Here is a 15,538-nt window from a genome sequence, read left to right on the forward strand (position 1 = left end):
CTCCACAGCAACGCCGGTGGCCGGGCCGGGGCCATGGCCATGGCGGGCGCGGGGCGGCTAGAGGAGCTGGAGCTCAGCGCCGAAGAGGCGGAGCGGCTCCAACGGGCCTTCCGCGACGAGCAGTTCCGGGCGCTCTTCGCCGAGTATGCGGCGGAGCTGGCCGACCCGGAACAGCGACGGCTGTACGAGGAGGAGGTGGCGGCTCTGGAGCGGGAACGCGGCGTCGAGGTCCGTTTCGTCCACCCCGCGGCGGGCTACGTGCTGCGCACCAGCCAGGCCGGCTCCCGCCGCTGCTACCTCAACGTCTGCAGCAACCCGCACGTCGGGGTGCCCCAGGCCCGCGCCGAGCCCGGCGGCCAGCGCTGGGCCCTGCCCTACAGCCTGGCACCGGGCCGTGAGGAGCTGGGCCGCGGCGGCCACCGCCGCCTGGTCTACGACGTGGTTTTCCACCCGGCGGCGCTCCGCCTGGCCGCCCGCAGCCCCCGCTTCCGCCGCCTGCTCAGCGACACGGCGCTAGACGCCGTGGAGCGCCACTGCGCCGTGCAACTCGACCGCGCCAACGCCGCCGTCCTCCGCGGCTCCAAGTACAAGGGCGTCCCGCAGGCGCCCGTCATCCGCACCCCGCTGCCCGGCGGCGCCCCGCCGCCGCCCGCCGCCGGCGACTCCCCGCTGCCGCCCTTCCCCTTTCCGCCCGCCGCCGCGCCGCCGCCGCCGCCACCAGCCGACCCCCCGGCGGCTCGGCCCGGTGGCCCCACCACACCGCGCTGGAGCATCCGGCACCGCTCCTACGTGGACCTGCAGGACCACCGGTGCTGTCGCGACTCGGCGCCCAGCCCGGTGCCGCGGGAGCTGGTGGTGACGGTGGAGCTGCCGCTGCTACGCTCCGCCGCCCAGGCCGCCCTGGAGATCCGCGGCCGGGAGCTGCGCCTCGACTCGCAGCGTCCCGCCTATCGCCTGCGCCTCCGCCTCCCCTACGACGTGGACGAGAGCCGCGGGCGGGCCGCCTTCAACAAGGCCCAGCGGCAGCTCGTGGTCACGCTGCCAGTGGTGCCGCGGCCTGGCCCGCAGGAACAGCTAGGCCCGGGCGGGGAGCGGCTACAGGAGGCCGAGCCCGGTGCGGAGGGGCTGGGCGAGCCGCCGGCAGCTGAGGGGGGCAGCAGGGCGGCTCCTCCCCCGGGCCCCGGCGGAGGCGGCGCGGCCCGGAGCACGTGTGGCGGCGGGGAATCTGCCGAGCACCCCGCGGATCCACCCGCGGGCAGCGACCCGCCGCCGCCCCGCTCCGGCGCCGCTTCCCCCGCTCCGAGCGCCAGCCCCGAGCCGGCCACAACGAGCGGCCTCGGCGGGGACGCCACTCTGTGCCCTCCCGAGAGCCAGGCCTCGCCAGCGGCAGAGAGCAGCGCTGGTGACATGGCTCTTCCCCAGGGCTCTGGCAGCCCCGAGGCCGCCGTGTGCCCTCCCTTCCAGTGCCGGCAGGACGAGGCCTCCCTCACCCTGCTCCTGCATGTGCCTGGCATCCTGCCCCAGAGCCTCAGTGGGGCTGTGGGCACGAACCACTACCACCTCCGCTTCTCCAGTGACGCTGGCACCTATGCCCTCTTCTTACAGTTTCCTCCCGCAAACAGGCTGGCGTCCCCCGAGACCAGCGTTAGCGTCTCTGCCCACAACGCTGCTGTTGGGCTTGCCAAGGCCCCCGGCAGCACCGGGCCCTGGGAGAAGTTCTGCTTCGGCCTTGATGCCTCCGCTCTGCAGGTAACAGCTTTGAAATGGCAGGGTTGGTGCGTCACGCTCCCCAGAGTGCCACTGCTTCCCTGCAGTGCGTGACTTCTGTTTGGATTCGTTTATGAATGATGTCTTGGGGAACTGTTAGGTTATCGGTCTGAGTTCAGAAGTTGGTAGTGATGGAAGCTGCTTCCCTCAGAGAGCCGTTACCAGATGTAAGTGGAACAATCTAATTAGCGCTAGTCTTGTATGAGCAGTACGAAGGTCACATTGCAAAGCTGACATATTCGTCCTTGGAATTGAAATGACTTCTACCTCCCGCGCTGATTTTTTTCTAAGGGAAATTATGATGAATGCAAATGGAGCCTGCCCTGTGTCCTTAGTATCAGACCATGTAAGCTGCTCATGCAGCCTATTCACCTGAAGAAAGGAGATGTCTATAATACACCAGACCTACACACACATGCACAGAGTGTTGTGAAATGCAGGTGTGTGGAGTGAGTGTACCTGTGGCTGTATTTCAGGACAGAACTCCCATTTACAGCCACAGGAACACCCTTTATTAGTTCAGCGAGAGCAGTACAGCGAAGAGCAGCTGTGAACTGCTGTCGATTGCCATTTTTCTGGGCTAGTTCTTCATCTTCTTACCAGTCTGGATAGGATTCTAGTTTAGATGTTTTATTATTTTATGGGTCATTAGGCAGTGATGCTCGCTGTGGCGGGAGGAGGTTGGCACGCTTGCCGAGAACTGGCAGTGTCCCTGCGAAGGGATGCTCAGTGCTTCAGCCACATGATTTTTGAGATTGTCTTTGTTTTAGAACAATAAAATACTTTGCAGGTTGGGTCACTGTGGGAGTGCAAGTCCAGAAAACCAGCAGGCTTAAAGTATATCCACTGGGGCAGTGGCTTGGAGTATCCTAATTGCTCCATCTCTACAGTTAGAAAATGCTGCAAGATTCTGAAAGATATTTATCCAGTTAGTATATGTGCAGCTGAATCGTCACATTTTATTTCCCATTTAGCAGGCTGCATACCTTTTCTGTAATAGCAACTCCTCAGAAGGAGGAGCTGATCATTTCAGGTAAGTATCGAAGATGATGAATTTATTGCGAACCACCTATGCTGTGCGTTTCCTTTGCTTTTACCGGATCAGGAGCCTGCACGTCTGTGCAAGTGGGGCCGCAAAACATTTGGCGCTACTGTTAATTGGTGTGATCAAGTACTGGGTGCCGATGTGATGTCAAATAAGCCATCATGCAAACTACTGCCCTTCTCTGTATAGGTACAGAAGGCATGGGGTAGGAGCTACAGGCGTTGTATCCGTTTTTTCAGATAGTCTGAATATCCATCAATGTGTGTCTGTGTGCTTGCTTGTTTTATGGCGTGTAGGCCTAACCGCGGGTTTTCAGGGAAAACAACAGCTTTCTGTGACTCTAGCTGAAAATTCAGTTTGGGAACAGGAAATTCTGCTGCAGTATCTCTTTAGTACTGTGATTGATGGACATTTCTGTGTGCTTTGATCTCTGTGTAATGATTGAAAGCAGTTGGTATGTGCATTTGTTATTGTGATTGGAGGAACATCTTTCGAGTAAATTGTTAAAAGGGCATGCAGTAATGGGATTTTGGTCAATATTACATTTTTGTGAGTTAAAAAATCTTTGAATGTGCTGAATTTATTATGTATTGCAAAATGTTTTGGGTGGAGTAGCAGGAGGAGATTTGGCATTAGTCATAGGCCTCCTAGCTATTCATTCATGTAGCAGGCTAAAAACGATTGATTTCTTCTGGAGTTCTTTTGGATACAGGCCTTGCAAATTGAAGCAGCTGAAATAGTCTGAAGTCATTTGTTCTGTTTTCTTTCTTCTAACTATGCTATTTCCCAAAAGTGCCTGTGCCAGCACTGATAGCTGCCTTCACTCAGAGTGAAGTGAGAAAAATTAATATTTAATTAGAGCTACCATTATATGCTGTCTTCTGTCCATTAACTATTTGCTCATGGTAGCTTCTCTTCTACTTACGTTGATTTCTTCCGTTTGTCTGCTGTCATCTCTGGTGTTTTTCTGCTTTGCATCTCTTTGTATAAATCAGAGCTACGGTTCTTGCATTGAGATCTGCAAGGAGTTACATCAGTCATAGAAGAGTGTTTTAGGAATGCACACAGCAGCAGCGCTGTGTTTAATGACTTTAGGGAGCTTTCGGCAGCCCAGGCGAGCAGGAATTTTATCCTGCACCTCCCAGTCGCACTGCTGTCTACTTGTGTGTAATCTCTTCTCCCACAGTTGCCAGAGGATAGTACATGGCAAAAAGAGAGGCTGGTGTTTTGTTACAGATATGAAATTCCTATTCTGCTGTCTTCTGGGAAGTTGCTTCTTGCCAGAGACCAAGGGTTTCTGTGGTGTGTCAGGGAGCAGATTCCTCGCCGAGTTAGTTAACTTCAGAAATCTGCCCGACTCGGCGACGGCTCGTGCCACAGTGGCTGTTACAGGACCCCGTTAGGCTGCCTGTGTAATTATCTCCCATTAACTTGCCAAACAGCCGGGAAAATGTGTTACGGTAATTGTTCACTGCATGAACAGAACGCATCTCATCGGCATCCTTGTCCCTGGACTGTGATGTAGTGCAGCGTGTATCGCTTGATTTCGATTGCCTGTGGGCCTCTGCCCAGATCAACATGTACGATAACGGTGCTGGTAATTGCACAGTCCAGCCTTGTGTGCTTGTGATGTTCCTCTTACCGCACTGGCCGCCTTTCTTGTTGGAAATTGGTCCAATACAGATATTGGTAGAAGAGTGTGTTGAACTTGTCCTTAGGATACCGTTCTTGAAACAGAATTTCAAGGACTGGTTTTCCTTTTGTAGTCAGATAGGTTTGAATCCCTGTGCTGAAAGACGATATATTTAGAGCTCAGTTTCCATAGATGCTGAGCAGTCTGAATTCCCACCCCAGCAAGTGCTTATTTTGAGCAAGTCTTTACAGTGCAACAGTCCTCCCCGGACTTTAACTGTGTCATTGCAAGAATTCCTTCTTTTGGTAGCTCTTGATGTTGCTTTGGTTTTACTGCTTTCCCATATGATTGATAGTCAGCTCTCTGCTAACTTTTTATCAGCGGTTGCAGCCGTTGCTTCTCTTTCTCTCGGAGTAGTTTTGCTCCTTGACTAAACCTTAACATCCACACACTTGTCATGGTGAGCAGAAATCCTATAGATAAAGATCCTGTAACTTTGGACTTTGTGGACCGGAGTCACGTATTTCAGGGGTTTAAAAGTTATCTTTTGTCCCCAGCCTTGTGCTCAGTCGCTGCCCCAGAGACCACACGGCATTGATCTTCCTGCCGGGCTGGCTCCAGGCCCTGTTTTTCCAGGGCAAGAGGGACCCATGACCTGAGGAAGTTGCCTGGCTTCCCCGCTGCCAGAATCACTGTCTGCTCTCTGCCTCAAGGACCAGCTGTGGGCTCTGTCCCTCCATTGCTCTCTATCGCAGTTCATCCACTAGTGCCTTCAACATTTCTCACTTCCATTTGTTTAAATCCTCAGGCCTAGGAAAACTCCTGTGTCAGAGAGTCCCCCTTCATTTTAAGACAACAGAGCCTGGGAAGTAAATGATGAAAAAAGAATGATTGAGAGTTCAATAACCATTAATAACATTTGTAAGCCTGCCAGGCAAGGTTTCCGAGAACAACATGTCCCAGAATGTCCTGGTTTATGGCAGAGCTGAAGTTGGGAAATTACTGAAATCATGCCTTTGTAAAGCACCACCGTGTAATGTTTGGTCTCTCAGGGTTAAATGCTCAGTTCTTAACAGAAATAAAAACCAGTTTTCTGGTGGGTGTATCTGAACTACTGAGACTTGGAGGTTTAGTTATACTAGCATGTGAAACACGTTTGGTAGATAATTAATTCTGCCTGCGGTTTTGGGGTCATGTGTGCTGATTTTCATGTGATTGGAAAAAGATTGGTTAAAGTAATAATTCCCTGTCATGCTGATCCACACCCTTCCTGCCCTTCTCCGTGGACTGAAATGACTTTGTTCAGAGGATGCGTGCTCGCTCTCTTGGTTGGCGCTTCCCTCCTGGGGTCCCCTCCCTGTAGAGGGAATCACTGCAGTCAGCCTATCCCTTTTATTATAAAAGCCTGTGTTCTGTTATGGAGAATATTTAGATTTGACTTGGGTAAACCCCCATGGGGCTCCAGAGAACAGCCGGGAGCAAGCAGTGTTTCCTCTGCTTTACTATGCCTTGAGATTATGGGGTTTTTAACATTTACAGTATGAAAAATATTATACAAAACATTAATGCTTCATTCAAACCATGAGCTAATCAGGAGTTGCACTGTTTGTGAGGATTACTCAACACAGGTATGTAAAAGGGAATTGCATAGCGATACGAAAGCTTTGTTTAACTTCTGTGTGAATGCTGATGCCTTCATGGAGAAATGTTTTAGACGGATGTGTTACTGAGCATAAAAAAAGAGGTGTGATTTTTCTGCTTGGCACAGCCACCAGTGCCTTGTGAAGGAGGTCCTTTCGAAGCTCTTGCTGCTTTTTCCTTCAGAAAGCAGCTGGGAAATAACGCTGAAGCCCTGTGAGCTCTGCTTGCTGCACGTACCTACTGTCACGTGTTGTTTCCTAACCCTTGGACTTTTGTCTGCTACTTTGGCAACAGGTATGCTGTGGGGCAGCTCCTGCAAGACAAACACCCGCTATGACCGCTTTGCACAAAAACCCCCATGGGAGCAATATTTTTAGTTGTCTTTACAACAGAGGGACTGTCAGTCCTTGTAACTAATCCTCTTGTTGTCTCGTTGAAGACTGTATTTGTCTTGTATGTGCTGTCGGATCCGTTGCACCCAGGCAGACCTCGTGCTCTCCAGCCATGCTGGACACGCGCCTGGCATGGGGCTGCTGAGAGGCCACGTATTCCCTGGAAAAGAAATCATCTGTGGGTGGCAGGGCTACGTTGTTCCCGGCACTGAGAGCCACGGGCTAGATATGCTCCCCTGGGCACGCTGCCTGGGGCTGTCCTTGTGCTCCCTGATCTCAGAGCTGGGCTTTTGTGGATAAATGAATTTCTTGGTGTGAGAGTCAGCCAAGCATGAAACCTTGAGAGCCGTGTTGGGAAGTATAAGATGCATTGACATTTTAAGCCTGTGCCACCTTTCAGGGAGAAATCTGTACCCGAGAGCTGCATGGATGCTGCGGTATGCTCGCAAGTCCAAACAGAGGTGCTGGACCTCAGCTGGCTGGGGCAGTGCGGCTAGCTGTACTGCTGCATCTAGGGTTTGCCCCTCGTGCCAAGCTATTTTGAGTGGTGTTACATGCTTTTTTCGAAAGTCAGGGTTGTAATTTTCAACTTCCAAGCTACTAGAAAGGGTTAATATAATAGTTGGGGGCACTTCTTAGAGGATGATGCTAGAAACTGGGACCGTTGTGTTTAATCCTTCAACAGTTTATTTTTGGTTCTATTAATTCTGTGCTCAGCATTTCAGGACTCTTGGCAAGTTTTTTGGGAGGTCAGAGGAGGACAGGAAAGGAGAACAGAACAAACTTATTGTTTGATTATTTTCAAAGTTATCTCTTTCCCAAACTATATTAAGAAACAGAATTAGCTTGCTTCTGCTATAAAACAAACTAATTTCTGAATAGCCTTTAATTGGTAGATGCATTATGGCAATAATGTACTTACACAAAACAGTTATGTCAGGAAACGTTATTAACCTGCTGATGAAGCTCATGAAAGCTTCTTTTGAGCTATTTCATCTTTGCAGTCATGAATACCTTATAAAAGTTTTCACCCCCAGAACAGGTACTTTCATTCACCAAAACTTTGAGCTTCAAATTCTTGTGCTGAGCTGGTTTGCAATGGGATGTACAAACCGAGAGGCCACGAGATCCCTAGATCCAAGTCCCTTTTCATATTGGCATCAGCTTCTCATTACAGAAGCCATGGAAATCATTTAAGCCTGAAATCTCTTCCGTTTTTAAAACTGTTACAGCCTGTGTGGGAGGTGACTCTGGATGGTGACTGGGTACAAGTTTGGATAAAGTAATGGCGAACAAACTGTATCTGAGTGTTAAGGACAGCCATGGGGCGACTGGCTTTGTGCTGCGTCTGCTGGTGTTGCAGTCGCTGCTGCTATGCGCTGTCAGTGCTGTGCGATACAAGGACGGTTTCGAATGATGAAGCGTTCTGGAAACCAAAGTCATTCCTGCGAATGTTTATGTTAATTTGGTCTCAAGTTTAGTCACAGGGAAAAATGAATGTGTACCAAACAGCAGATGACAGTATGTGCAGGGAAAAACAAATTTAATTCTAAGTTGCTAAGAGAGTATAAAAAAATAAACTGTTTAAACTGAAGAATTATTTTACAGGGTCATTGAAATCATCTGCAGATGGTTGTCCTCTGCTGCTCTTCCAAGCCAGAGCAAACAGGCTTTAAAATAAATTCCTGAATCCTTTTTTTCAAGGTCTGTGCTTTGATAACATCTGCAGTAATATAAATGCCTCGGTATATACTCACGGTGAATGCAAAGTCTGAATTACAGTCGCTTGCTGTCTGAACAGGCTAATGATAATCATTGTTTTGATAACAAACAGCATTGCTTGTGCGTACAGCACCAGGGACTGTGATCTATGGCAGGCCACTGGGTAATGCTGTGATAAAATTTTAAATACTGTGAAATGTTAAGTGTAGTGATTTGGGAATACAGTGCTGAGCTGCTATGAAACCTGGTAAAATTGGTTTATAGTAATTAGTGAAAATGATAGGAACATCGTCACGAGCAGTTACTTTTTATCCTCGTGTAAAGTACTGATCAATAAACCGTCCATTCAGTTTTTCTTTTTTAACAGTATTTTCTGTGAAGAAACCAAACGATTTGGCTTTTAATCAGGGAGAAAACTTTCAGAAAGATTTATTGGGTTTGCTGCCAAAGTGCAAGGTTGTATTTGCATTGAGGACGCATGGCTGTCGCTCTCCTCTCGTAGCCATGATTGACACACAGCGCTGGCACTCGCACCCCTGACCTGGGCAGGCAGTTTCTCCGTGGAGCTCTCAACCTCACGTTCACTCATAAGGGTCCTCCCGGTTTTCTTTGTAGAATCTCTGCTTTGCTGCCTGTAAACTGTCTCCTGCTATTTCAGAAGTGCTTCCATGAAATGGTTCCTGCGTTTTCCTGGGATGGCGGGTGCTGAGCCCCGCTGCAGAGCGCTCCGTTTGCCACCGCTGCGGTTTCTCCATGGCACTGACTTTGGCTCTGCAGCATCTGCAAGTGACCCTGTGGTTAAAGTCACTTCAAAGTGATCTGAGGATGTGATTTGCTGTATTTTGACATAACAGAAAACTTTTCATTACCTGTTGGCTTTTCAAACTCTCTCCCAATTCCTGTACCTGTTGTTTCTTTCCATTGTTAAAGCTGCTTATGGACGTGAGCACGGTCAGGCACCAACTTTAAGAGCAGAAATGCACAGTAAGAGAGTCCTTTCACAAAAGGCTTCAGCTCTCACTAGACAAAACAAATGCAGGTTCAGATGGAAAAAAGATTGTTTTCCCCATTTTATATCAGAAAAATGGAGGCAAAAAGACTTACTCAGAGTCATAGCAGTCTGGGAGAAAGCAGAGAATCGAAGCAAGATTGCGGAGACCTGAAACCCATGGTGGTTCTTATCCCAAAGGGGTGCTGAGATGTGGAGATCTCGTAGCAGTTATTTTGGAGGAAAACCAGTAACAAACACTGGTCCTTTTTTTTTTTTTAATCTTCACTCAAATTGCGAGTCTCCATCTTTTAGGAAAACGTTCTTGCCCTTAAAATGAAAACCTGGGGTGCGAAGGAGTGGAGGTGGCAGCTAAAGGTGAATTACTGGCAGGTGACTTAAATTTCTCAGCTGGGTGAGGAGAGTCGTCGTGCTGGAGCAGAGGGTGCTCTGCTGCACCTTCCTTCGAAACGAAGGCAGCATGCCAGGACGGGCTGATCCACCATCGCGCTTGGCAGCGTGCCGAAAACCCCACGGAAGGGAAGCTGAGCTGTTCTGTCTGTGATGCGTGGGCAAAGCGATACTTGGCGGAGGTGGAAATGTGTCTCCTGTGCTGCCCAAGGCCTTGCCGGTGATCTAGTTCGTGAGCTTGTGGGAGTTTCGATGCTGCGCAGATTTTGTGTCTGTACTCCTTGCCTTCTTTTGAACTCTGCAGAATATTTCTACAAGCCTAAAGCACTGGCAGGTCCCTCTCTGGCAGGCAAGAAAGGATGCAACGTGAGGGAATGAGAACTTGAGGCTTTGTATACAAAAATGCAAGAAGTAGGTGTGTTACCAGAGGGTTTTCTCTCAGGGCAACCCTGCTGTAGTTTAATCTTTCCACAAACTGTCTCAGCATCCGATATTGGATGCTTGCCTGGATTGTAATCTTTCTGGATGGAAAATGAATTCAATCCTCTGGTTTTGAAAACCAACAATAGGTATGTTATGGCTTTCCATATTGTGATTTCTGATTTAAATAGTGAAAAAAAAATAGGACGCTGTTTTATTTTTCCCACACAGAATTTTTTTTTCAAGATGACAGTTAAACTTTGTACCTTAGACACAGTGCGGCATCTGGCTGTGCATAAGGCTACATCCACAGGGGGCCAAAAATGTGCTGAATCGCCTTTTTGCTTCTCAGTCTGCAAGATGTCAGTGATAATCGAATTCAAATTTCATTGGGTTGACAAGAGGGTAGAACTAGTCCGACAAATTTAAAAGTATGACTTAAAGTTTGCAACTTTTTCCTGCTATTTCCAATTGAACAGTTCATTGTTAAACAGGAAATGTAATTCACAGAACATAAGAACAGTCCTCTAGGTTAGACTGTTCTTATTGTGCCAACATCTGTCCTTACCCACAGCCTACAGCAGATGATTTAGGAAGAGTATGAGGACGGGGAAAGCTCTGTAGTTCTTAGGAAACAGGCCCTGGAGGTTATATTTTAGGACCTTTAATTACCTGTAACTGATTTAAATCTTTAAACCTGTAGCAACGTGTTTCACGTTGTTTGTGAACTGCATATTAACGGCCTCAAAACATGTCCCAGACTGTCGTCTTTAACTGTGGATCCTCTCCATTTCTTCCAACTAGTGTTAATGCTTGTGTAAACGGGGATCTGAGGAGCCTCCATGGATGGATGTGAAACGGATGTAGCCGTGCATGTTTCACAGCTTTGGCTTTAGAAGGTCTGATCTTGAAGGCCGAGGGCAATGACAGTCCGAGGAGGTGTTTGCGTTTTCCCGAAGTAATACACTGAAACAAACCCATAAAAGCATAACACCTTCCTGATGTTAAGACAGGTGAGGACGGTGGAATGATGTTGGTGGAAATCATTCCTCAGGAGTCTATATCTTAGTCATGCATCGAAAGAGAAAAAACTTTGTCTTTTATTTTTGTGTGGGATGCAGATCCTTACTTTAAATGAGCTAAGCACTGGTCTCCACCGCGTTACTTCTGAACATCTGGCTTAGAATTTCTCCATTGAGACGTGAGTGCGCTGTGAAACTTCTGTTGTGAATTGCTGTCCTGGCTTTGTTTGGAGTGACTTTCTTCCTCCGATATCGCTGAAGTATAGTATGAAAAGAACATAACCTGCTCTTTGTTTTCTTTAGGAAAGATTGTTTGTCAGTGAAGAAAACGTCGATGGATTTCTAGGCACTGTTTTATGCCCTTCCTTTTGCTCCCAATCAGCACTGGAAAGTCAGCCATTAATTGAAGTGCTTGATGTTACTGAGGACAGAATTCAAATCAGGTTGAAGGTAAGGAGATCTCGGGCAGTAGTACGTATTGCTGACTGATTTATGTACTTCAGCAAGATCGTATCAAATCTGACCGGAACAGCTTTGTTCCTGTTTTGTCTTGATACAGTGGGGAAGACTGTGGTGTAGGGTGTATTTGCAAGTATAAATGTCAATTTTCAGAAACACAGGTTCACATTTGTGCCATTTGATGTGACCAAGGGATTGAAACCTCTTATATTTCATTGGGAAGGAGGAGAACTGTGATACAGTCATTAAAGACGGTGCTTTCTCCTTGCAGGAATACAGCACGGCATGCGCACGCTAAATCTCTCACTGGTATTAACAGAAAGAAATGACTAAGTAACTACCTAGTATCCCTCGCTCGAACCCCAAGTGCTTCCAGGTCAGAGCTGATGACAATGTGCTGTGAACAAATCATGGCAGATGTCATCAGAATAAAAACCAGAATGTTCTTAAAATGGAAATAAAGAAGTGAATAATCCATGTCCTTCAAATACCCCAGAGTTTGGGCTCCTGTACTGGAGCCCACGGTTAGACCATGCAGTGTTTTGTACAGACACCTTTCTGGATGTTTGGTGACCAGAAGTGAACTTACCTGGAGGGACTTGGGCTCATAGAATCACAGGACAGTTTGGGTTGGAAGGGACCTCAAAGCCCATCCAGTCCCAACCCCCTGCCATGGGCAGGGACACCCTCCACTAGCCCAGGTTGCCCAAAGCCCCATCCAACCTGGCCTTGAACACTGCCAGGGAGCCAGGGGCAGCCACAGCTTCTCTGGGCACCCTGTGCCAGGGCCTCAGCACCCTCACAGGGAAGGATTTCTGCCTCACATCTCATCTCCATCTCCCCTCCTGCAGCTTCAGGCCATTCCCCTTGTCCTGTCACTCCCTGCCCTTGTCACCAGTCCCTCTCCAGCTGTCAAGAGGGACTGGAGAGGCAAAGAGCCTGGCTGCTGGGAGCGGGAAGCGGAAAGAGCTTCGTAAGATGGACAGAGGGTGCTCAGTCCTGGCCACTGCTTCACTCTCTGCCTTGTCACACAGGTACAGAAAACCTTGAGGATTTTGTCAGTGAAGAATTGGGTCTCATTCTCTTTATTCTGTCCAAGTGTTCGAATATTTGGTGGTTTCCTATGGTGTAGGCAGATGAAGAAAACAAAACTTTACTTTTGTAAAGAGGAAAATGTGAAGTAAAACCCCCAAATCGACTGGGATTTTTTGGTAAAGACTGTATCAGAAATTAATTTGAAACTTTTCTTAATGGAAAGATAATATGCAGGGACAGTCAGGTTACTTCTGTTGCCGTAAACAGAACGTGTAGATGGCTTCTTGGAAAGCAAGTTCAGACGAAGCATGTGACCTCTGGAACCGTGCTGGATGACTGAGCAGTTTACCCTAAAGATAGCGGCTCCAGCATTACTTGACAGGTTTAACTTTTGTAGTTAGTGTGGATTGTACGAAAAAAATTAAAATTCAGGTTGTTGGAGAGCAAATATGGGTGTTTTGGTACCGGAGAAAGGGAAGCTAAGGTATCTTAAATTATTCACAGATTCATGTGGAAGAATCATCCAGTGCCGAGAAGGACTCTGTAGTGTTTCTTTCGTTTCTTGTTGGAGTGAGCAGTGGTTTTGGGGTCAGAGAGGGCTGGGTGCTGGAGAGGGCAACTTGGTCTTTGAATCCGTGAATCTCGCTGCTGCTGGACAGACGCCTGCCTGCCCCTCGCTGCCCACTGACGGGGACATACGAGTTCCCAGCTGGTTTTTGCTAAAGCAGTCAATAGCTAATGGTGAAATTGCTATTTAGACAGCACTGGGTCTCAAGTTCAGGCAAACTGCAGCAATTCCAGGGTTAACTCAGGCCGATTGAGAAAGACAGCTTGCTCACCAGTTACACCTTCCACGTACGACAGGATGGTAATTTCCCTAATTGCAAAGTTAAAACACACTGCTTGTAGTAAGAATTTAGATCCCTTGGCTGATTTTTGTGGCCCCCGAGTTCTAGAAAACAACGGCCTGGGTGTGGTGAATCACAGGTGTTCCCTGCTGTTAATTGTGACAGAGGCTGTGGCCACTTGGCAGCTGCCCGGCGGCATTTCCTATTGCAGAGGAAACCCTCCGGAGGCAAACCACCTCCCTGCTGCTTATTCCGCCGCATGGTACAAGATCAGGAAAACCTCAGCACCATACTGACGTGTCTTTCTGGAAGTAGACGCTGGAGAAAGCGGTGTCTTGGCCTGTCTTTACAGTGGTTTTGTATGCCCAGTCTGTTTCAACTATAAAAACAATTCATTTATTTTCTCAACAGCCGCAGGAAGCAGTCCATTCTGAACGTGATGGAAAAGAACAAACACTTAGCAGCTCAGGAGGAAACCTCGCCGAAAAGACAAACGGCGACTACTCCCAAACAAAGGCAGAAACAAACTGTACTGCCGCTGACACAGCTGAAGGAGAACGTGCTACAGAAACCAACAAAACTTCCACATCTTCTGCAACGGCTGAAACAATAGGAAAAGTAGGTTGTAGTTCACACCATTGTTTGCAGCATGAACCTTCTGACACCGGTTCAGCGATTCCTGGCGAATCTAGGAGAAAGGAACCAGATTTAGAAAGTGCTGTCACAGTAGGTGAAATGGCCGCGGCCGCAGACTCTGAAAAGGCAGCAGGGCTTCTGCTGGAGGGGCAGGCGAAAGCAGAAGGGGATGGAGCAGCTGCGCCCGCAGGATTGGCACGGGGGAACCAGCACAGCTCGGACAGCAGGCCGGCCTCCCCGCTCCTGCAAGAAGTGAGCACGCAGGACGGGAGCGTGCAGATCATTAGGGATCATGTAACGCACTGCCCGGTTGCATTTCAGAATCCTTTGCTGTATGAATTGGACTAGTTTAATTATTTTGGGATTTCCTTCTGTTGCTTGATGCTTACTGTGGCTTCCACGTGCTGGTTTATGACCTCAGGGCTAAGAGTAGAAAACGGTTTCCTACTGACGCTGTTTTGTGTACATCAACTTAGAATACTTATGTTGTTAATAATTTTTGAAGTTTTCAGGTCTGAGTTTTCTAATCACACGTATGGGCTCAAATAGTTTTACTTAAAATATGCAGTTGAAGGTGAATTTGAGCTTGTGGAAGAAAATGCGTTTTTATTGTTTACTTAACTTTCATAGTCTCTTGCTATGTGACAGGGAGTATTTGTATGTATCCTGTTTCTAATGGCTCCCTCAGGACTTGCTGTGTTTAGTCCACCTAGAAATGAGCTGTATTCATCATTTTTCAAACCTTTCATTTTGTGATAACTGCAGGATTAGACTTGCACTGATTTTTAGCAATCAAATGAAATTTCTAATTACACGGAGAAGTTCTAATTAGTTTCCTAGAAATAATCAGCGTTCATACCATGTATTCCATCCTAGTACATTACTTCAGAACACAGCATCCAAACATAGCCCAGTCTGTCAACCGAACAAATTCAATTGCACAATAAAAACGTCCTCTCTTGTTGCACGTCTGCTACTAAGTATTTACAATTTGTAAAATGGATTCACTTTATCCAGATTAGATTTACTTTGCAAAAAAAGTTCCCCAGGAGCGTGCTGTTGGGCAGTTCATCTCTCTAAAGTGCGATAACCAAAAGAACATATCTAATAATAATAATAAACTTTCAGTTCCCTTTCTCGGTGCCTCTGAAATAGCTTCTGTTTTCTTTTGAGTTACACCAGACACAAATGTGCTGTAGAAGAAAGTTAAATGTGCCTTGTTTTGCAGCTGCTCTGGAATTACTCTTACGTTACCACGTTAAACGCAAGCGCTTGCAGTGGGGGCGTGCGGTGTAAGCGTTACTTCTGTAAGTGCAGCGGAAGCCACGGCTGCCAGAAGCACCTGCCCTACCCGCTCCCTTTGCCAGGTCGAGTTTAACCCCACTCAGCTCCTTGCGGGAGGCAGCGAAGGGCTGAGGCACAGACACGGCATTTTCAGCACCGGCCCTGACTTCGTGAAACTATGGGAAAGAAAAAAAAAGAGAGCATCTTATCGCGGTCAAAGTAAATGCCTGCATAC

General features: G+C 48.1%; 1 protein-coding gene across 2 annotated transcripts; it reads left to right on the top strand.

Annotated features, from left to right (window-relative positions):
- Positions 1 to 33: 33 nt before the first annotated feature.
- DNAAF2 (dynein axonemal assembly factor 2) lies at positions 34 to 15,152 on the top strand. Of its 2 annotated transcripts, XR_008577187.1 has the most exons (4): positions 34 to 1,749; positions 11,345 to 11,491; positions 12,352 to 12,534; positions 13,795 to 13,930. XR_008577187.1 is itself a non-coding variant. In XM_054825818.1 (3 exons), exons 1-3 carry the CDS (start codon positions 34 to 36, stop codon positions 14,365 to 14,367), a joined length of 2,436 nt encoding a protein of 811 aa, XP_054681793.1. In that variant the 3' UTR covers positions 14,368 to 15,152. The 2 variants fall into 2 exon arrangements, 1 of the variants encoding a protein (XP_054681793.1); XM_054825818.1 differs by lacking the exon at positions 12,352 to 12,534 and having other exon boundaries at positions 13,795 to 15,152.
- The last annotated feature ends 386 nt before the right edge of the window (positions 15,153 to 15,538 follow it).

Source organism: Grus americana, chromosome 5, assembly GCF_028858705.1.
Source record: "Grus americana isolate bGruAme1 chromosome 5, bGruAme1.mat, whole genome shotgun sequence".
NCBI lineage: Eukaryota > Metazoa > Chordata > Aves > Gruiformes > Gruidae > Grus > Grus americana.

What these genes read in the sequence shown, in the direction of transcription:
- DNAAF2 (XM_054825818.1), top strand. Translation starts at nt 34, where the DNA reads ATGGCCATGGCGGGCGCGGGGCGGCTAGAGGAGCTGGAGCTCAGCGCC. An exon ending in TTGATGCCTCCGCTCTGCAG is followed by an intron (nt 1,750 to 11,344) that starts GTAACAGCTTTG and finishes TGTTTTCTTTAG; the next exon opens with GAAAGATTGTTTGTCAGTGA. An exon ending in GAATTCAAATCAGGTTGAAG is followed by an intron (nt 11,492 to 13,794) that starts GTAAGGAGATCT and finishes TTTTCTCAACAG; the next exon opens with CCGCAGGAAGCAGTCCATTC.